This window comes from Canis aureus, chromosome 25, assembly GCF_053574225.1.
Source record: "Canis aureus isolate CA01 chromosome 25, VMU_Caureus_v.1.0, whole genome shotgun sequence".
NCBI lineage: Eukaryota > Metazoa > Chordata > Mammalia > Carnivora > Canidae > Canis > Canis aureus.
Window position 1 is genome coordinate 9,040,136 of NC_135635.1, and position 22,839 is coordinate 9,062,974.

Consider the following 22,839-nt stretch of genomic DNA (forward strand, 5'->3'; position numbering starts at 1 on the left):
GTCAGCTGGTGAGGAACACAGAAATGGCAAAAAATGCAGATTGCTGTTGATTTCTGGCTTTGTCAGTTACTAGGTGGGTGACCTTGAGCAAATTATTTAATCTCTCTGACCCTCAGTGTTTTAATCTATAAAATGGAGGCAGTCTGCCTGTTGTGTCATAAGTGGTAAGTTCAAGAATCTTGCAAAATATAAATTTTTAGTGATATCATTATAAGAGCAAAGTATTTGGTTTAAATAAGATTTGGATGGAGTAGGTTAGAATATTCTGAAGTCATTCAAAGATTCCTAAGCTTTCATGGAGGAACAAACGGATAGAAAAAAAGATCACAACGCGGGAGAACAGTAGGTCAAAGTTGTCAGGAAAAATCTCTGAAGCAAGAGGACTATCTTTCTTCCCAACTAGAGTTTCTGGGATACCTTTCAGTAAGCTACCTCTAGTCCCAATACTTGCCCTAAAACTCTTGGATTTTAAGAAACCATATAGTTCAAGATCATCAGCATGTTTACGGGAATCAGATGTGTTTTGTGGGAATGTTTTGGGACAAAGTGACTGTCATTTATATACAAAGCCCTTCTTATGCATATTCATAGATATAACCTAAATCTCATAATTAGGGTTAAAAAAAAAACAAGCATAGTTTCAGCACACCTTGAAAGTGGAAAAACATAAGTGCAAATTTCAGGTTTCTACTCATTTGAATTGAGGAAAATACTTATAATAAGTAAACCTATTATACAGTATTCATGAGATAAGCTGGCTTTGAGATTTTTGCTTTGATTACTTCAAATACTCCAAAATTTCAATTCTGCAGTTCCTCACTGTCCCACCTGAAGATTTTAGATAAGGCTTTTCATCTCAATTTACTACTTGTGAAAGAGAAATAAACACATTCCACGTCTACCTTTCAGAGTGTTTGGAGGTTTATTTGAAAATTACCTTTCTGAATTTCACAGAAAAAAATATAATTCCAGGCTTTGCTAAAATTATTAGAAGAAAAAAAACTTTCATTATTTGCAAATGTTCAGAATAACAAAAATTACCTTTGAGGACTCGCAAGTACTATTGAGTTTCCAGAATGGACAAATCTTATCACACTGAGGACACATGATGATCTTGCCACCAATATCAGGATGACAAACTTCTTTGCTAAAGAGAAAAGCAAAACTTAAGAAATTTTAATGACTAGGACTTCCTTTCTAGCAGCATGATAAAAAGAAACATTCATTTGTGATCAAAAAAATAAATCTAAATTCCTATAAAACTAGGAAAGAAATTGAACTTCATTAATCTAACAAAGCCTTGCCACATAAAACCTATAAAAAACATTATACTTAATGGTAAAATGCTAAAAGCATTTCCTCCATATCCGAATGAAGTGTCCTATCATCACTACTTCCAGCTGGACCCTGCCAACACAATAAGTCAGGAAAAACAAACATAGGATGATGGATACAGAATCAGTATACAAAATATGCATAGGGTCAGAAAAAAGAATTACGTCCCTATAGATCTGCAACAATTAGAAATTAATTTTTTTAAATACCATTTTTTCCATAGCTTAAAAAATATAAAGAGCCCAGAAATAAATCAAATTCAAGATGTATAAGATTTATAGGGAGAAAGTGATAAAACTTCCGAAAGAGTGAAGATCTATAAAATGGATACATTATCATGTTAGTAATTTGGAAGAATCAATATCTAAAAATGTTATTTCTCCTCCAGTTGAGCCATAAATTCAATAGAAGAGCAAAAGTCTCAGACCATTCAAGACATTCTTAAAGAACAAGGTGCTATTGGCATAGTTTAAGAAGAATTGAGCAGGAAAAAATATAGAGTTTATAAAGAGACCTCTGCATATATACAGAAACTGACTCAAGACAAGGCTGGTTCAGCAAATTAGAAAAGTAAGAAGTGACATTTGCTGTAATCGAATATCCATATAGAAAAATGTGAAATTGAACTCCTAAGTCCTATTACATACAAAACAACTCCAGGTAGAAATTGGGAATGCAGCGGTAGGAACTTGTTAGGAAAAAAAAAAAAAAGAAGGCTGATATCTAGATAACATTGGGGTAAGGAGAACTCCACTAATGAGAAAATAAAAAGTATAAATCATAAAGGAAAATAATGATATATTCAAAATGTTATAAAGTGAGAATTTCATTAAAAGACCATAAAGGGAGGAGAAGAAAAAATAGCCGCAAACTGGTAGAAGTTTTGTAACACGTAAAAATGACAAAGGACTATTCACTTGAGTATTTAAAGAACTCTTACAAATTTATAAGGAAAGAACAACAAATTTATAACAGGGTACAAACTGCTCCCTCTGGGGGAAGCCTCTCAGATGGACTCCTACTGTAAATGGCACTAGAGTTGAAGAATTTGTCAGCCTTGCAAATAACTCAGGTAAAAACAAACTGGCAGGGACAGCACTTCTAGAAGAGCTGAGTAAAGATCTTGGAAAACCTGCTCCTCTATAAAAACAATGAAAACACTGGCAAAATTTGTGAAAAGCAACCTCTGTAGGACTCTGGAAAGTAAACAAGGACTTCCAGCAAGCTGAGGATTAAAAACAGCTAAATCTCCATAAAGATAATGGGCTTTGTGACATTTTAACTTGACTTATACCCATCCCTATATCCTTAGCCTAATGGTGGTGTTAAAAGACAACAGCCCCACAACCATGGTAGGCCAACAGCCGCTGAAGGAGGCAGAAGTGATCTGAAGCTACCAAAAAACCCATCCCCAGAGAACTGTCCAGAGGTTCCCTGGAAAAGCTCCATTCTCATGATCTGTCATTTTTCACTTGTCTCAGAGCTCATACATACTGTGCAAACTATCCTATCCCCAGAGTGTCTGCTGAAATCATTAGTAGGAATTATTCACATTACAATTGCTGGAGGCGGCAAGACCAGGAGGGGCTAACAGGATGCTGATCAAAACTTAAAAGGAAGCACTGCAGAATGAGATATCAATAGGGGGCTTTAGAAATTTAGGTCTAATAAATTCCTAGGATTGTAGAAGGCCACGTGCATGCATAGGTCAGTGCAGGTGACCAGGAAGGATCTGAGAAAACCTTCATCCCTCATCTCTGGCTGCCTCTGAGGTTCTATAGAAGTGGGAAGTAAAGGCTCAGGAAGAGCTGTAAACTGCTGGCTAAAGTGCTCAGGATATTCCCCACAGACACTAACACACACACACACACACACACACAGGAAATTGGCAAAGGCTGAAATAATGAATGGTTCCCAGAATTTAAAGAAATCACTGTCTAATTGTTAGCTGACAACTAAGCTTATCGAACATAGACTTCATGATCACATGCAACAAAACATAAAGACTTTACGGAACTTGTTCAGGAAAGTAAGCAAGTGAGCACCAGCAGTGATGACAACAGAAGTCACAACTGTGAAGAGGGGGAAATAGGATTTCTGGAGCTGCCATATTATAATATATAAAATGCCCAGTTTTTCAACAGAAAATTACAAGATACACAAAGAAACAGAACATTTTGGTCATAACAAAAAGCACTCAATAAAAACTGTCCTTGAGAAAATCTAGATATTAAACTTACTTGACAAACACTAAAATATGCAATTAAACATGTTCAAAGAACTGACAGGAACTCTGCCTAAAGAATTAAACTACGTGAAAATCTCACCATGAAGAGAATATCAATATATAAAATTGTTAAAAAGAACCAAGTAAAAATTCTAGAGATACAATAGTATAATAATTAAAATGAAAAGTCTACCAGAGAGGTTCTTCTGCAGATGACTAGCAGAAAAAAAAAAAAAAATCCACTAATTTAAAACGAAGTCTACTGATACTATTCAGTCTGAGGAACAGAAAGAAAAAGGAATGAAGAAAAATAAACAGAGCCTCAGAGATATGTGGAACACTATCAACAATACCAATATACAAAAAATAGGAGTCCTAGGAGGAGAGGAAAGAAAGAAGAGGGAAGAAAGAATAACTGAAGAAATAACTGCAAAGTTCCCAAATTGGATGAAAACATTAATTTGCACATCTAGGAAGCTCGATGAACTCCAAATAGAATAAACTCAAAGATATCCAAACATACGCACATCAGACTTCAAATGTCCAAAGACAAGAACAAAGAAAATTTTGACAGCAGAAAGAGAAAAGTGATTCAGCAAGTGCAAAAACCCCTCAGTAAGATAAACTGTTGACTTCTTATTAGAAACCAGAGACCAGAAGGCAGTGGGATGATATCAAAGTGCTCAAAGAAAAAGATTGTCAATCAAGTATTCTATATCCAGCAAAACTATTCTACAAAAAAAATGGAGAAATTAAGATATTCCCAGATTAAAAACAAATAAACTGAAATAACATGTTGCTAGTTGACCTGTTCCACAAGAACTACTAAAGGAAAGTCCTCCAGGCTTAAATGAAAGGACACGAGACAGTAACTCAAACTCACCTGAAGAAACAAAGAACACTAATACAGGTAACTACATGGGTAAATAACACATTATAAATATATTTTTACACGGAATTATTTTCTTCTATCTGATGTAAAAGACAACTACATAAAACAATAATTGTAAAATTGTGTTGATGGGCTCATAATGCATAAGGATGTAATTTATATGAGAATAATAGCTCCAAAGGGAAAAGACCTGTACCAAAGCAAAGTTTCTGTATACTACTGAAATTAAGTTGGCATTAAAACTGAATGAAATTGCTTTACAACAAGATATTAATTACAATTTCCAGGGTGACCACTTAAGAAAATAACAACAGCAAAAGAGGAAAAAAACAACAAACTGGAATTAAAATGGTATACTAGAAAATATTTTCACAAACAAGGTAGTAATAGAATAGGGAAAAGAAGATATAAAATAGGAAAATAGCAGATGTGAATCCAATCTTATAAAAAATTAAATGTAAACGAATTAAACCTTCAAATGAAAAGGCAAAAATAAATGAAATAGAGAAGAGAAAAACAGAAAAATCAACAAAAACAAAAGTTGGTTCTTTGAAAAGATCAACTGACAAATCTTCTGTTAGACTAATCGAGAAAAAGAAAAGTTTCAAATCATTAAACTCAGAAATGATACAAAGGACATTGCCATTGACCTTAAAAAAATAAAAAAGTTTATAAGGGAATACTATGAATAATTATATGCTAACAAATTATGTAATCTAGATAATAGATAAGTTCCTAGAAAGAAGTAAATAATTGAAGCTTACTCAAGAAGAAATAGAAAATCTGAATGGATCAATAGCAAGAAATGGAATTAGTAATTTAAAACATTTTTTTTTTTTTAATTCCCACGAAGAAATGCCTAGGACCAGATGGCTTCACTAGTGAATTCTGTCAACCATTTAAAGAACTGACACCAATGTGTCAAAAACCCTTCTAAAAATAGAAAGATGGGAACACTTCTTAATTCATTCTATGAGACCAATGTTACACTGATACCAAAACCTGACCAAGACATCACAGGAAAACTACAGACCATTATCTCTTGTCAATACAAATGGAAAAATCCTCAACAAAATACTAGCAAATCAAATCCAGTAACATGTAGGAAGGATGATGACCAACTGGGATGTATCCAGGAATCCAAGGATAGTTCAACATACAAAAATCAATTCATGTAATATTCCATTTTAACAGAATAACAAATAAAAACTCAGAATAAGAGAGAACTTCTCAACTTGGTAGAGAACATTTACGAAAAACCCACAGCAAATGTTATCCTTACTGGTGAAAGACTGAATGTTTCCCTCTTATGTTTAACACTGTACTGGGAAGTCTAATCACGGCAACTACTCAAGGAAAGTAAATTAGAAAGCTTCCAGACTGGAAAGGAGTAAGTAAAACTATTTTTATTCAAGATGACAAGATAGTGTATATTAGATTCTAAGAAATGTACTAAAGAACTATTAGAATTAATAAGCCAGTCCATCAAGGTTATAAGACACAAAATCAATACACAAAAAGCAATTATATTTCTATACACTAGCAATGAATAATCCAAAAATGAAATGAAGGAAGCAACTTCATTTATAATAGCATCAAAAAGAATAAAATACTTAGAATAAATTTGAGAAAATTTATGAAACCTCTGAAACTTATATACAAAAAAACTACAAAATAGTTTATTAATAGAAATTAAAGACCATCTACATAAATGGAAAGATATTCTGTGTTCATAGGTCAAAAATCTTAATATTGACCTACAGGTTTAATGCAATTCTGGCTTTTTTGTAGAAATGGATAAGCTGATCTTAAAATTAACATGGAATGTAAGGGACCCAAAATGGCCAAAAAAATCTTGAAAAAGAAAAATGAAATTTTGAAGTTTTCAATTTCAACACTTACTAAGCTACAGTAATCGATATAGTGTGTATTTGCAAAAAGGGCAGACATCAATGGAAGACAGTGGAGAGTCTATAAACAAACTCTTACACTTATAGCCAATTGATTTTTGACAATGGTGCCAAGACAATCCAATGGGGAAGGAATAGTTTTTTCAAAAATTGTGCTGGGATACCTGAATATACACCTGGAAAAAAATGAACCGTAGACCTAAATCTATAAAACTTTTAGATGATAAACACTGACAAATCCTTATGATTTTGGGTCAAAACGCTTTCTAAGATATGATGCCAAAAGAACAATAAAAGAAAAAAATTACATAAACTAGACTTCATTAGAATTAAAAACTGTTATGCTTCAAAGGACACCCTCAGATAAGTGAAAAGGCAATTCACAAAATGGGAGAAAATACCTGCAATATATTTGATGAGGGATTTTATGCAGGATAAAGAACAGTTAAAAAAAAAAAAGACAATAAAAAGGCAACACAATTAAGGATTTGAGGCATAAGAGTTGAATAGATGTTTCTCCAAAGAAGATATACAAATGGCGAATAAGCACATGAAAAGATGCGGTATCAGTAGGAATTAGAGAAATACAAACAAATCACAGTGACCTACCACTTCATACCCACCAGGTTGACTAATACAGATGTATTTTTAAAACCTAGCAATAACAAGTGTTGATGAGGATGTGGAGAAATTGAAATCCTCATAAATTTTTACTGTGGAAGTACAATGGTGTAGCCGCTTTGAAAAATACTTTGGCAGCTCCTCAAAATGTTAAATATGGAGTTACCATGTATTTCAGCAATTCCATTTTTTAAAAAATATATTCTGAAGTGAACTGAAAACATGTTCACACAAAAACTTGTACATGAATGTCCATAACAGAAGAAGTAATAATAGCCAAAAAGTGGAAACAACGTAAATTGACATGGATGACTGGATACACAATGTTGTATATATCCGTACATTGGCATTTTATTTGACCACAAAGGGGAATGATGTACAGATACATACTGCAACATGAATAAAGCTTGAGAAGGTTATGCTCAGTAAAAGAAGAGTCACAAAAGGCCACCAACTGTGTGGTTCCACTTATATGAAATGTCCAGAATAAGCAAATCCAGAAACAGAGAGTAGACTAGTGGTTGCCAAGGGCTAAGAGAAGGGGGGTTAGGCAGTGACTGCCAATGGGTACTGGTTTCTTTTTGGGGTGGTGAAAATGTTTTAAAATTAGACAGTGGTGATGACTGCACAACTCTGTGAATTTACTTAAAACCACTGAACTGTATGTACACTTTGGAAGGGTGCACTTTATGGTATGTGAATTATATCTCAATAGAGCTGCTATGTTTAAAGGGGGACATAAGCTTTAAATAGACCTTTTACCCAAGAGGAAACACCTATCGTATCCTCTACTTACACATGCATATTTTCAAAAGCACACAAAATGAAATATATTTTGTAGGGAGAATATACAGTATATGTAAAGGAATGATAAAATCAAAATTTAGTGTAGTTCTTACGTCCAAAGTAGAAAGTGAGGGAATGCAACTGAGGGAAGCACTTCCCAGGGAACAGTAATGTTCTTTTTCTTAAACTGCCTAGGGATCATTATTCCTTTTATCTCTTAAATACATTTTCCTGCAAATCTACTCAGCATGTAATAAACTTAAAATATTTAAATGCATATGTATTTTAATTATTTTGAAAATATTTAATATAAGTAATTAAAGCCCCAATAGTTCTAAGCATAGGGAATAGATCACCAAGACCCTACCCCAGATTTCTGTAAATCAATCTGTGTGAAATAGTAGGAAACATGTGGTGTGACTGTCAGGGTGATTGTATAAAATGACTTATAATGAGAGCAGTCAGTGCCAGAACCTTATAAAAATGCTACTTTTGCACTTTGAAAATGTATTGTTGAGATGCCTTTTTTTTTGGTTGTAACAGTATACAAAACAATGGAGAAGCTGAAGACAAATTTAGGCAAAAGGTATCAACATTCAGCCTTTGGCCCTGAACTCTTATTTTCAGTGAAGAGAGCCGAGTCCTTCAAAGACCAGCTGCAGCTTTCTAGCTAAGAAGCCATAATGGGTACAAAACGCTCAGAATTCTCTGTTAAATAGAATGGATAATTATGCCTATACATCAGAGTTGCCATGTAAGCTTCCTGCCTCGGGAGCCAGGCTGATATGCTTGGGGCTAGAAAAATTTGGTCATCAGCTAGCTCATTACTGGTGCCCAGAAATTTTGATCTGGCTGTCACAGCTGGAGAGAGGCCAGGTGAACACAAGAAAATGCCTGCTTCACTGTTGCATCCCTCTAAAGGTTGAGACTACCAAAAGCAGAGGAATACTAAGACAATTCAGAATAGTGATGGTGAAATTCAGTGTTCTGGCATCCGTGCATTTCCCTTTAGACAGTGCAGCTGGTATTTTAATTCTAATGTCAAGCACAAACTAATTGTTTATCACTTATTTTTTCCCCCATAACACTGTAAGGGCTTTTTTTTTTTTTTTTTTTTACAAGTAAAACAAAAACAAAAGTCTCATTTAGTTGAATTTTTAAACATCTATTTCCTAAGATATATTAAAAAGTCATTTCTAAAAGCATAAAAACACCAGTTTTATCAAGTTTTGCCTTTGAAACCTTGAAGAAATCAGAGCTGCTCTTGGCTCACATCTGTAGGGCTCAGTGAAGCATTCCTCTGGGGACCAGAAGTTCAAGGACGATCCTCCCTCCAGACTGCTTTTCTTTTTCAAATAAAGAATTGTCTTAAAAAATTGGAGTGTTTCCTAAGGGTAATATTCCTGTCAGAAACTGGGCTGCATTATCTATAAAAAAAAAATTTTCCACTTCACTTAGTTATTATGCTCAGGACAAAAGGGATATATCATCCAAAGCAGTAAGTGTTCTGTGATGAGTCTTCTTTTACTAAAACAGTCTAAGGTCCTGAAGATAATTTTATGTCTAATCAACTTTTCATCACAGTAACAAGGAATAAACAGAACTTACCTCCATGTACAGTTATTTTGATTAACATATCCATAGAGAAAGCAAGCCACTCCTACTATCGCTGCCAGGAAGAGCATTTGAGTGTAGTAGCCCAGCCAAGCAAAGTAGATTCCAATCTTTTCTCCATAGTATTTCCTGAAGAAAGACAGAAATGGTTTTTAGAAGACACATTGAACCACTTTGCAGCTTCATCCTAACGTTAATCTCTGATTTTAAATACCGGAGGCCTTAGGCTTAAATGTCTTACTCAATTCATACTCAAAACATGTTCATTTTCTTAAAGATCCCAAATTCCACTATGAAACAAATATTTTACATATCAAAGAAGTACTGATCACTGGTGAGCCTCGTGAAGCAAAGTCAATTAGAAGAAGGCAAAGGAAAGAAAAACACTACCCAGTGAGCCAAGAGAAAACATCACCATCATTCTTTGCAAACACTAACACATCTGATATATTCTCCAAAAGATCGTTTTTAATATGCATGAGACCAACATGAACGATCTGCTCCCAGTGACCCGCTTTTGCTTATCTAAGGAACTTCCTTGGACCAAATGTACTGTAAATCACAAAGAAAATAAATGCAATGTAAATCGCCAATACAAGAAAATGACTGATGATAAGTCACTGATAATGACTGAGGAATCCACTACCCTATCTTCCTTATATCTGGCACTTCCATTTTTTCCTAAGTTTTGAAAACTGATCAATGGAAGAAGCCAGGAGGCATGCTAGAAGCAAAAGGAGGCAAGGTTGGGGCGCCTGGGTAGCTCAGGGGTTGAGCACCTGCCTTCAGCTCAGGCTGTGACGCTGGGGTCCGGGGATCGAGTCCCACATCGGGCTCCCTGTAAGAAGCCTGCTTCTCCCTCTGCCTCTCTCTGTGTGTCTCTCATGAATAAATAAATAAAATCTTTAAAAAAAAAAAAAAAGAGGTAGGGAATGAAGCAGTGCCAGACTATTCCTGAAAGGGAGACAAGGACAGTTAGGCACCAAGAGTTTAGAGGGGGTGAGAACACAGGCACAGTGAGATGATCACTAGGTGACTATGGTTGTTGTTGATACTTTCCTAGACCGATTCACTCCTGGCTCAGTACTGGTCCACAGAAACTGTAGATTTACTTAGCATTTACATCTCATCTAGAGGCCTAGATGAGACCTCTGGCTCATAGGGAGCTGGGCTGAGGTCCTTGGGCTTAGCCTGGTGGGCCTAAGCTCTGAGGACAACCTGAAGTCCTCAGAGACTTCAGACAGGAACATCTGTGGACTGAACCAGTGGTCACAGGGCAGCTGGGAAACTAGCCTCCAAGGTCCTAGACCTGGGTGTAGGCCACACCCCTGGGGATAAGGAAGGGCCGACACAGACATGGAGTCAGGAGTCAGAAGGAACAAAGAAGACCACTGAGAAATTCATTAATTGCACCATTTGGACCTTGTCTGGATCTCTGATCTGAACTAAAAAACTGTTTTAAAAAAAAAAAGTGACAATCAGGAAAAACTGAACATTGCTTTTTGGTGACTTTAAGTATTAAGGTTGCATTTAAAGGAGACCTTGTCATTTACAAATAGATACTAATGAAATAGACTGATATTTGGGGTTTTCCTCAAAATGCTCCAATGGAAAGGGATGAGAAGGAGGTAGAGATAAAAATGAAACAGACTAGCTCGGAGTCTGTACTTTTTTGGAGCTGGAGACAGATACACGGCGTTTTGCCTTACTGTTCTCTCCACTTTTGTTTGTGTTTGAAATCTCCCATAATAAAATAGAAAACAAAGCAAAACAAAAACTATTTGGTGCTTTAAATACTTTTCAAAGTATTTAAAAAATACTTTTAAATACTCACTTTTCAGGTCAAGTGGTTTTCTTAAGTCAGTGGGGGTACAGTAGAAAGAACCAGCACTTGGCTCCAGGCCCACCTGGGGGGAAACCTGACCCTCCTCTCCTCGCCCCCCACATCTGACCCATAACTGAGTCCTGCTGACTCCCTCTGACTACACACATTCCAACTGTGCTGCCCCGAGTTCTCCTCTGGCCAGTCCCACAGCTTCCCACCTGCCCTCACTGCTTCCTGTAGCCTTTGGTGGCCATTCCCCACATTATCTTTGCAAAATGGGCACGAGATAAAATTGAGTACCTAAAGTATCACAGCTGCTTCTCATTGCACTTAAAGTCCAAACTCTTTTCCGTGCTCCTGCTACCCCCTTCTAACCTGTGTCCTCATCATTCTCTTTCCTCATTAGCACGGGGCTTCGCTATTTCCTGAATCTTGCCAATGTCCCTGTGTCTCGGGCCATTGCGCAAACTGCCCCTCCTCCTGGGATGACTTTTGCCAAATCCACAAAATCTTGGCTCCTTTTCACTATCCAGTTCTTGGTTCATATGTTGCCTACTTAGACATAACTTTCTTCACTTCCTTCCTCTTTCCCCATCTCATCACTGTGTTTCTTCATTTCAATCAGAGATTTTACTTTTTTTTTTTTTTTTTAATTTGTTTGTTGGTTATTTTTGGTCTCTTTCTCTCTCCAGCAGCCTTGGCCAAACAACACAAGTTGCTGGCGAGCAGCTGACAATGGTGCTTTGAGAAAACAAATGCTGAGCTAGTCATCACGTCTTGTTAGATATAGTGAAACAGTATCTAACAGTAGATTCAGGAAAGCAGTGAAAGCCTGTATCTCTTACCATACAATTTAAGCTAAATCTAACATTTATTCCTGTGTAATGAAGAATATGGTGGGTCTTTATTACCAATTCCTGGGAGGTAACCTCTAAACCCTTGGGATTGCCCAAGATAAGAGTGTCTTTGTTACTCATGAAGAACCCCTGGGACCCCACCTACCAGTTTATGCCAATGACGTGGCTCATGGAGGGCTCATAGTCTGTGCTAATGGGATGACTCAGGAGGGAGGCTGGTCATGCCAGGAAGACCAACCATGTGATTAGAGGGTTGGAGCTTTGAGCCATAGGATATTGGGAGAGAAAGGGGCTGGAGACTGAGCCACTTAGGCAATGAGTCAATGAGTCACGCCTATATAATGAAGCCTCAAGAAAAAGCTCTAGGCAATGAAGCTCAGTGGTCTGGGTGAATGTCCCTCGTTGTAATACTCTTTGTATACTATCACTTCAATGCCATGAGAGCAACCCTGAATCCTCCCACCGGCATGCTCTCTACAACACCTCACCTGATAAGGTCCAAGGGCTGCTTTTTATATATACTTCGTGGATGAGCCCACTCTCTGTACAGAAGGTACCGTTCACTCGGGCAGCTGGGATCCTCTGACCTTTGGCTGAAGTTGCACTGAGAAGCAGAAGCAAACAAAAGTGAGCATATAATCACTAGGTGTTCATAAATCTGTTTATTCAATATGGTACTCATACTTCACAGGCACTTGTGTATTTGAATAAGGGGCCCTCATTTGCTGGAAGGGACGGATGGATCATCTAGTTTTTAGTGATTCTCAAACAGTGGTATTATTAATTGCTTGGGGCCACTTGAAAATGTGGGTGGGGAGGAATGCTTGATTGATATAATCCTGAAGAACACCTCAGGTACCTGGTGGGAGCCCTAGAGGGGCTTTATGTCCTACAAGTGTGCCAGTCCCAAACATTTAAAAACTGGGCTGCTCCGGTTTGGCGCCTGCCTTTGGCCCAGGGCGTGATCCTGGAGACCCGGGATGGAGTCCCACGTCGGGCTCCCGGTACATGGAGCCTGCTTTTCCCTCTGCCTGTGTCTCTGCCTCTCTCTCTCTCTCTCTTTCTGTGTGACTATCATAAATAAAAAAAAAAAAAAAACAAAAAACAAAAAAAAAACAAAACAAAAAACAACTGGGCTGCTCAAGTGCCAAAGCTGCCACAATACAGGCACATCTGAGAGTCCAGCGCCCTTTTTGGACGCCCAGGGGAACCAGGGCCTTAACTGGTTAGTACCAAGGTCAATTCTAAAACCCAGGGATAGGGGCACCTGGGTGGCTCAGTCGGTTAAGTGTCTGCCTTCAGCTCAGGTCATGATCCCAGCGTCCTGGGATTGAGCCCTATATGGGGCTCTCTGCTCAGCTGGGGGTCTGCTTCTTCCTCTCCCTCTGCCCCCCCCCCACACTCATGCACATTCTCTCTCTCTCAAATATATAAAATCTTTTAAATCAATTAATCATCAATCAATCCCAGGCATCTTTGTCTCCCAATTCAGCAAGTTAGTCTGTGACAACGTGTAGAAGAGAAACAACAAAGAAGTTTGACATATTATACACTTTGCTTAATCAAAAAGCAAAGCTTCCTGCCTCTACTTAAATTCAGTCACTCTTCCCAATGGACTCATTTTCCTTCCTCCTATTGTAGAACCAGATTACCACCAGCTAAGCCTTAACATGGGTCCCTACCTCCATTCACTTCCCTTCCAATACAACAGGAAATCATTCCTTAGCCTGGGTATGGGATCACTGCAATTAAAAGAGGCTCTTAGTGGGAAAGAACTGGGCATGGACAGATGCCAAGTAAATACTATTGAACTTTGCCATCCCAGATTAATATTCATGACAGCTATTTGCAAGTGTCCCCAAGGTTCATGTCATGCTATAATTACTAGTTTTGCTGGGCACAAGTATAAAATCTATGGACCATCAGGCTGGGCTGTCGTAAGGTCCCTTCATCAGGAAGTTCAGAACCTGCTTCTCCACCCAGCTCTCTGCTCTCTATTTACACATGTGCATCAAGTAGCTCTTTTGTGTCCTAGTTTATTATTACATACAGTACGTTTCAGTAATGTCTTCATCCACAAGTACATGGACTACCCAGTAGCAATGATCAGTCTCAGTCTTGGCTTTCTTGGTTGTAGAGATTCAGATAAATTGATAGTGAATGTAACAAAGCAATAGCACACTATAATATAGTATTTAATTTATTTCAATGACAGAATTTATTTAAAGAGCTTGGATATAATATCCTTGCATTTATGGAATCATTATGGGTTTGAAGCAGTCACATTTTAAAATTTTCATTTCATGAGAGATGTTATCGGCTTGAGAAGTGCTCTTGAATTGGAGGAGCTGCTGTCATCTCAGAACGGAGTCCTTAAAAAATGTCAACACTCTGCAGTATTGCCATCATGACGAGAACTCTGACAGATGCCTTTTTAAAAGCCTTGTGATATTCCAGGACACGAGAAAGTAAGAAAATGGTATTTCAGGGGGGAAAAAGTCTGTGTTACAGAAAATGATAAGGGAGCTCTAACACATAGTTTGCTTAAAATGGGCTGATACTTTCCTGGTTGATAATAACATCTGTCAGTAATTATGAAGATCGCTAAAACTTGCATTGTACTTCCTGTGTGCCAGGGATGGTTGTAACATTTGACACGGATTAATTTAATTAACCCTCATAACTCTAGGACATAACTCTATGAGGTAAATATGATTATTATTCCCATTTTGTTGATGAGGAAGTTGAGGAACAGAGAGGCCAAATCACTTTTACGAGGTCATCTAGCTAGAAAGTGGGTCTTACCTGCTAATCTGCACTGCTTTACATATGAACTAAGGGGCAGCTACTGTTTTAATCATTCATTCATTCACTCATTCAAACTGATGGCGTTCTGTATGCCTGAGATCCAGCAGTGAACAAAACAACCTGGTTCCTGCTGTAGATGAGCTTGTAATCCTGCAATATCCTATCATCATTTTACGGAAGAAGAAACTCCAGGTTAAGAAGATTAGCCCTCCTCTATTCGCACTGGAGTACACCTTGAGAATTTTATTTCATTTTTGCCACTTGACTTACATCATGGAGAGGGAAAGCTGCTTTGTAGATCCCAGAGCTGACAAGTTTGTTGATGCCAAACTTTTTAACATTGTCTCTTACTTGATACTGGATTCGAGAGAGGATGAAATAAACCTAAAAAAAAAAAAAAAAAATTCCAAAATAACCCACCATTGTTTACTACTGTAACAAGAAGCTGTTTTCTTTGGTTGGGCGGGGGGGGAGGGACAGCTTGTAAAAACTAAACTAAGCCAATCAAACCAGACCACTAATTATTCAAACAGCAGGTTCCAAATTACTCTAAGACAGCAACTAAATTTGGTTTAGACTTACAATGCGGCTTCTGGTGGCTGGATTGAAGAAAGTATCTCTATCATGAATATAAAAATCATTCATCCGATTCTTCTCAAATGGGGCAGTGAAAAACTCTTGCTCCGGCTTGATGATACTTTCATCCACTTGGAGGACTTTGGTAAACCAGCTGAAATTACCGAAGGCTGAGGACCGGGTTTTCAGATCATTGGGTTTCAGAGGCAATTTGATGTGCATTATCTCAGCATACGTACATAACACCTCCCATGGAGCATGTACTTTTACAAATATAAGCTTATCATCCAAAACCTAAAATGGAAGAATAAAAAACACAAACCAGGAAACCAAACCAATTGTTTCCATAATTTTAAAACATGTAGATTTTTCTTATGTTGCTGGTAGTTAAAACACAGGATGCTGGTAAAAATGAAGATAAACTAAAAACAGACTTGCAGGCCATCAGACATTTTTGCCTTACAGATAATTTCTTGGTTCAGATTACTGAGCAAAAGTTAAACTTCTGGGGATCCCTGGGTGGCTCAGAGGTTTAGCACCTGCCTTTGGCCCAGGGCGCGATCCTGGAGTCCTAGGATCGAATCCCACGTCAGGCTCCCGGCATGGAGCCTGCTTCTCCCTCTGCTTGTGTCTCTGCCTCTCTCTCTCTATTTCTATCACGAATAAATAGGTAAATAAATAAATCTTTTTTTTAAAAAAAAAGTTAAACTTCTTATACTTATTTCATAAAATTACTATTTTAAATGAAGAAAAGCAAACTTGTTCATTTGCCCATCAAATTTTCGTCACAAATTGGTGACTAAAAATAAAAACACTAGAATATTCATTGCACTGTTATTTTAATGATAATTTTAAGATTTCTAACTCAGAATAGGACTCTTTAAAATGTTATATATCTGTTAAATGTCATGTCATGTGCCCATTAGAAAAAGATGTCGGTATAGAAATACATCTACTACATATTAATAGAAAAGCAAATTATAAAACTGAAATAATAATTTGCCTTTTTGAAAGGGAAAATGCATATACTTTGAGGAATAGAAAAGTTTATGGGGTGCCTGGGTGGCTCAGCTGGTCGAGCATCTGCCTTCAGCTCAGGTCATGATCCTGGGATCGAGTCCTGTATCGGGCTCCCTGCTCAATGGAGAGCCTGCTTCTCCCTCTCCTTTTGTGTGCTCACTCACACACACACTCTTTTTCTCTCAAATAATCAATACATCTTTAAAAAAAAAAAAGTTCAGAAGAACCACAGGTTATTTATGCATACTAAGAATATAGAGGATTTTTATTTTGTTATTCTTATATTCTCTAATTTTTTGTAAACTGGTTATAAAATAAGAAATCTTTTTGTTTTTTTTTTTTTTTTTTTTTTTTTTTTTACATCCCAGAAAGAGCACCTTTACTAAACAGAAAGACAAAACGTGTCAGGAACCCAACCAAATACACAAAGCAGCAGGTGAGATTCCTGATCAAAAAGACTCCCACTGGAACATAAATAGATTCCCCCTCGAAGTACACATATTTCACAGGAGCGTGTACATATATATGTAATATATTAGAAGAAATTTGGTTTCTACCACAAGAAGTTATTCAGAAATAATAAATCAACATCTGAGATCGGGAAAGGTGCACATTACGAACCAGGCGTGCACCGCTTCCTGCACACCTCCCCTCTGTACACTATGTACACTTGCTGGGAGAGGGCTGGGGCAGGCGCCTCTCTCTGCCCTGGCCCCTAGACCCAGCACATCCAGTGTTTGTAGAAAAGTGTGCCAGGGAGGGCAGGTGTCCATGTGGCCGAAGCCCGAGGCCACTGGCCACCTGCCTGGAAGGCGTCCTTGGCCTTGGGGTGAAAGGGAATTGCTTGGGACCCCAGGAACGGCATGGCAACGCTCCTGGTTTACAGCAGCAACCCTAATTCTGGGGTCGACCTGAGGTCCTTGAGCTCTTTGTAGTTTGGCCAGTCTGGACTTCTCTTAGGATCAAATGGCTTTTAGGAAAAGTAAAATAAGAAATCTTTTCAAGAAACTCTTAAAAGAAGAAAACAATCATTTATACATGCATTCAGTATTATATTCTTTGGCTATTAAAAAAGGTATGTGGACTTCAATCAGAAACAAATGGACATTCTACAGTGCAGATTTTGCTGGACTCCCCTTCCAGCCTACACTAGAGCGTGGCTAGGCTTGCAAGTTTCAATTGCCACTCTAGCGTCCCAAGTGACATGCAGCTTCCCAAGAGCAACAGCCCAGGACTGGAAAGGGTCCAACACTTACTGATCTTGTTGCTTCTAACTGGAGGCCACCACAGATGAGGTTAGATTCATATGCTTGTCTTTTTCTCTGTCAAAAGAAATTGGAAAATATGTTAGATCCTTTAGTTTTACCAAGGACAGAAAAAGTCTTTTTTTAAGAAAAACCAAACCAAACCAGTTCGAATCTGATAGATCTACTCAAAATGGCACACAAGCAATGAGAGTGCTCTGGCTGTTGGTAATTTGTGGGTGTGTTGGATTCCTGAGATGAAATGCAAGGGAGTATACTTGGATTCACTTAGCACTCTGGAAGGGCTTGATTAGTCCCATGGATTTCTGGCCGTTTGGGATGCATAAAAATCTCTGGCTTTGACACAATTCTAAAACCTTTCTTTTCTTTTCTTTTTTTTTTTTTTTTTAACTTATGAGTGGTTTGGCACACAAATGGAGTTTTTTGAGTCCCATTCACTGATGTCATTTACCAGAATTAAAGCCCAGATCTGACATTCTAGACATAGCAGACATTCAAATGGTTCAATTTTGGATGTGTATATTTCATATCTACATGCCTTGAACAAATTCAATAAACAACATAAACAATTCTGGCAAAATTCAAAAGAGTGTTTTTCTCTCTGCAAGATTAATATATCCATGAAGATATATACCTCTAAATCTACAAAAATAGGGAACTACTTAATTGATAATAGATCTGTGTCATACAGCCATTTGAAAAGATGCAGAATGTACTATATTTATTGATATTAAATTCTATCTGGCTAGGCTTTTGTCAAGCTGTGTCCTAAGTTGTAAGGAAAGCATGTAAAGGTAGAGATTTATTTAACCTTTTAAAAGAATGCTTTTGGTGATGAAACAGCTATACTGCTTCATGAAAGCAGGAAAATGAGTGTAGACAGGCGTGAAGCATACAAACTCTAAAACCAGACTGCCTGTGTTCAAATTCTGGTGCCATCATTTATCAGCTCTTTGACCCTTGGCAGGAAACAAACTTTCTGTGCCCCACTTTTCTCCTCTATAGAATGGAGAAAGCCTCACTATTTCCTTTTGAGGTTCTCATGAGAATTGTATGATTTAAACTACATTAAGCATATAGACTAGAATTTCTATTTCTAGTCATCACAGAAGATTAATTGGACCAATTCTCCTACTGAAGACAACTGAAAAAGCTGGATCAAAAAATTTTTCTTTTAACTTTAACAGTTAACAAGATAAAAGAATTAGTGGATGATGGCCTAAGTCATCCAGGGGATCCATCAATCAGACCACTTTGCCCAGCGAGTATCATTCATGATTTGCCAATTGTCAAGGGGCAGAGAATTGGCTGAGCTGCAGTGCTATCAAAGTGCCTAGAACACGTAAAGCAGCTAGCAAATAGAAAACAGATGGTGCTGTAGGAAAAAGGCCAAAGGCCAAAAGGTGAAAAAATACACCTAGTATTTGGCTAAGTTTGGGTCCAACTGGAATCCCTATCATATTCTGTGGAAGTATCAGAACAGAATATTTCTTTAATTTTTATTTATTTAATAAGTGATGTTATAAAGTACTTACAACATGCTAGAGTCTAGCCTATGAGCTTTACAAATGTAATAAATGTAACTGCTAATTACTATTAGAGCATGCAAGAGTCACTTAGAGAAAACCCAGCAAGTGCTACAACTCCCCTAAACATGAATAAACAAGCTGACTTGCCATATCCCCAACCTCAACTTGGGAAGCTGCCTCAGACTCATCCTGCTTCTATGTAGGTAGTATTTCTCCACTCTAGAGCCTAACTGGCATTTTGATTCTTGCATGGTAGTCCAATTCTTGTGCCTGATTGCTTTTTTCTTTAGTATTGCTTAAAGCATTTTTGAGGAGCGCCAGGGTGGCTCAGTAGGTTATGGCTCAGGTCATGATCTCACGGCTATGAGATTGAGCCCTGAGTTGGGGTCCATACTGGGCATGGAGCCTGCTTAAGATTCTCTCTTCTTCTCCCTCTGCCCCTACCTCCAAAATAAATTAAAAACAAAACATAAAATAAAAACATTTTTGATCCTGTAAATAATGTTCACCATGGTGCTTGGCACAGAGTATATGCCCAATACATACTGAAAGAATATACTCAATAAATACTTATTCATTCCCTCTACAAATATTCCTGAGAGCGTCCTTCAAAATATTGAAAATTCAAAGAATTTAAAATAGTTTGCTATGGGGGGGGGGGGGGGGGACAACAGAGAAACTCGGCATCCCATGACCTCAGACCTTCTTCTGATAGAGAAGAACTGAAACATTTACCCATGTGTTTCATGATGGTGTCACAGGCATTTGTTGTTCTTTATGGCCACCCAACATTTCGACTCTCCCCAGAGCCCATGCCCATTGTAGGAGATAAAAACACTCCTTCATTCTCCTTCCTGGTTTTCTGTGAAGTTCAGCTGTTGGCACGTGAGCTAGGCCTCGTCCATCAGACCAACCACTCCAGACTCTCACTCAGAAGCTAGTGACACAAGCTGAGCCAAGGAGAACTCATTGTAGGATGGTTGGGAGAGGGAATGCCAGTTCCAGAGATAGCAGAAGTGGAAGTTATAGCAGGAGATTTTTGGGCATCACTGCTAGGCAGTGGTGCCAGCAGTGGCTCTGGGCAGCAACCATGTGTTCTCTCCCAAAATGGCTCTGTAGTGGGATTTGGGGAACTGCTCCTGACTGCCTGGTTTCCAGGCTTATTTGTCCAACTCCCTTCAGAAGAACCTGAGAGCTCCCCAACACTCTTCTGATAAACTCTTTGTCTGCTGAAGTTAGAGCTCATCTCTGTTACTTGCCAGACAGAATCATGTCTGACACAGTAACTGTGAACTAGGGAAAAGTTGTCAGCTTAAACCCCACATCACTGTACAGTGGAGGGAGTGGGTGCTCTGAGTACACCAGACACTGACTTCCTCTCTTTCAGGGAAGATGACTCATCCTGAGTCTGTACAAGGGGCAACCCAGACTGTCTCATTAGCAGGATCCATGACTGTGTCTTCCGTATCCTTTTGAAGTCACGAATAATTTCAGTTAGAATGTGAAGGCTCAGGCCCAACGATATTCACTCTTGTAGACAAATCTTTCTAGTTAGAAGAGCAGGAGAATCAGTCACAAGAGGAACTTCTCTAGTGGCTAAATGCCTATTTTAATAATTAAGTGCTGGCAGAAAGAAATCACACAACTGTGCTAACTGGCCTTGTTATAAATTCATGGACCTACCACAGTTAGTAGTAACTGTAACATACAGTTACATTATGACACCCAGCCATCTCCTTCCTGGCCCTTAGTCATCCACCAGGGAGCTGCTTCCAAACTTTCAAAGAGCTCCTCACACTCCACACCTAACTCCAGACCAGCACACTCTGCAAGTGACCTTGCTTCCTTCCTTGCAGGGAAAATGGCAGCCACTCATGTGAACTCCTGCAGGTGTCTTTGTACCTATCAATAGCTAGATGCCATCTCTCTTCTTGGGGTCAGGAGACTGTATCCTCTTGGTATCTCTTCTTGAGCTTGCTTAAGCAATACATTCTCTTTTTTCCTTTACTCTTTCCTCTTCATCACTCTTCTTTTTTTTTTTTAAGATTTTATTTATGTATTGATGAGAGACAGAGAGAAAGACAGAGACAAAGGCAGAGGGAGAAGCAGGCTCCATGCAGGGAGCCCAATGTGGGACTCAATCCTGGGTCTCCGGGATCACGACCTGAGCCCAAGGCAGATGCTCAACTGCTGAGCCACCCAGGTGTCCCTCCTCTTCATCACTCTTATTCCCAGCCAACAAACACTTAAAATGTTTCCCATCCTTAACAATATTAAATCCTTCCATGCCCCTATATTCTCTTCAATTACCATCCTTGCCTCTAGACATGTCTTTCTTTTAATCTTGATACCCTCAGCACTTAGAACAGACCTATAATAGAATAAACATGCAATAAATGTCTGATGAATGAGTGAATAAATTGAGTGGATGGTGGACTGGTGGCTGTCTATTATGTAGGGGTAGACTGAAGAGTACAAATTACTGAGTATAGCAACTAAGTCCCCCAAAATGTTCTGTGAACTTTTAGTTACGAGTATTACAGGGTATGACAGAGAAGAAGAGATATAGTTTAATTCTGGAGTGTACTAGTACCAGATAGCGCAGGGACATCCAGAGCATGAAGTGATTTCCAGACACCTTGGAGTCTGAATTACTAGATGACAAAAGGGGATGGTTTAGACAGCTGGAAATGAACCAGCCCCCCCCCAGGAAGGCAGTTCTGTCATCCAACATACAAAACACAAACTACTCCTTGTCTTGTTTGTATCAGCTGCATCACCATGACTGCAACATACTAAACAGTGTAAGTAAGACATGGCTCCTCCTCTATGGAATTCCTAAATTGAGGCTACAACTCTTTACTGCCTTCACGGGACTCTCTCTTTTCAGAGTTTAGTCTACCAAATAGCTCCTTTAGCTCTTCCAGTTTTGGTTTCCTTTTGGAAAATACTGGCATAATAGATTCAGAATCAAAATTCAAATCCAGGTTTTGTGACATTGGGCAAATAACTTAAATCATACAAGCATCAGTGACTTCATTTCAAAAACAGGGTAAGAAATATCTTCATCCTGGCTTTTTTTTTTAGGGATCAAATGTCATCATGGGTATAAAAATCCTCAGTATCATGCTTTATACAAAAAAAAAAAAAAAAGCCTTACAGATATGTTAGCCATTACCATATCCTCTTTTTCTGCCTTCAAACATGCTCAACTTCCCTTATTCCATAAATCAATCAATCAATCAACCAACCAACCAACCTCTCTTCCATGTAGGCCTTAGAGGTTCACCTCTTTTTCAATCAATATCTGAAACAAAAATAGGCAACCCTAATCCACATGGACTCCATACTGTGCACCCCATGACCCCTAATCCTCCAGTGAGACAACAATGACATTGTTTTACTAGAACTCCAAGAAATGGATCTTAATGCTGAGTTACACAGCCCTCTCTCTTCTTGACTCTTCTATACTACTTGGTCATTCTGGTCTTCGGACTCCTTCTTTGATATCTGATAAATGTGTATATCTGTGTGAGATAGCGTGTGTGTATGTGTGTGTGTGTCTATCCTTTTT

At 38.3% G+C, this 22,839-nt stretch overlaps 1 protein-coding gene and 1 long non-coding RNA gene across 5 annotated transcripts in view; one reads left to right on the plus strand and one right to left on the minus strand.

Annotated features, from left to right (window-relative positions):
• ANO6 (anoctamin 6) overlaps positions 1–22,839 on the minus strand; it is a 186,089-nt gene that overhangs the window by 48,505 nt on the left and 114,745 nt on the right. For all 4 annotated transcript variants that reach the window (XM_077870360.1, XM_077870363.1, XM_077870361.1 and 1 more), the window contains 6 exons: positions 17,728–17,793; positions 15,458–15,745; positions 15,146–15,259; positions 12,556–12,671; positions 9,380–9,514; positions 1,042–1,147 (listed from right to left, as the gene is read on the minus strand). In XM_077870360.1, coding sequence (XP_077726486.1) covers positions 1,042–1,147; positions 9,380–9,514; positions 12,556–12,671; positions 15,146–15,259; positions 15,458–15,745; positions 17,728–17,793 — 825 coding nt within the window. The remainder of the gene's footprint in view (positions 1–1,041; positions 1,148–9,379; positions 9,515–12,555; positions 12,672–15,145; positions 15,260–15,457; positions 15,746–17,727; positions 17,794–22,839) is intronic.
• The window catches only part of LOC144296957 (uncharacterized), a 51,541-nt gene that overhangs the window by 19,030 nt on the left and 9,672 nt on the right, over positions 1–22,839 (plus strand). The window lies entirely within an intron of this gene.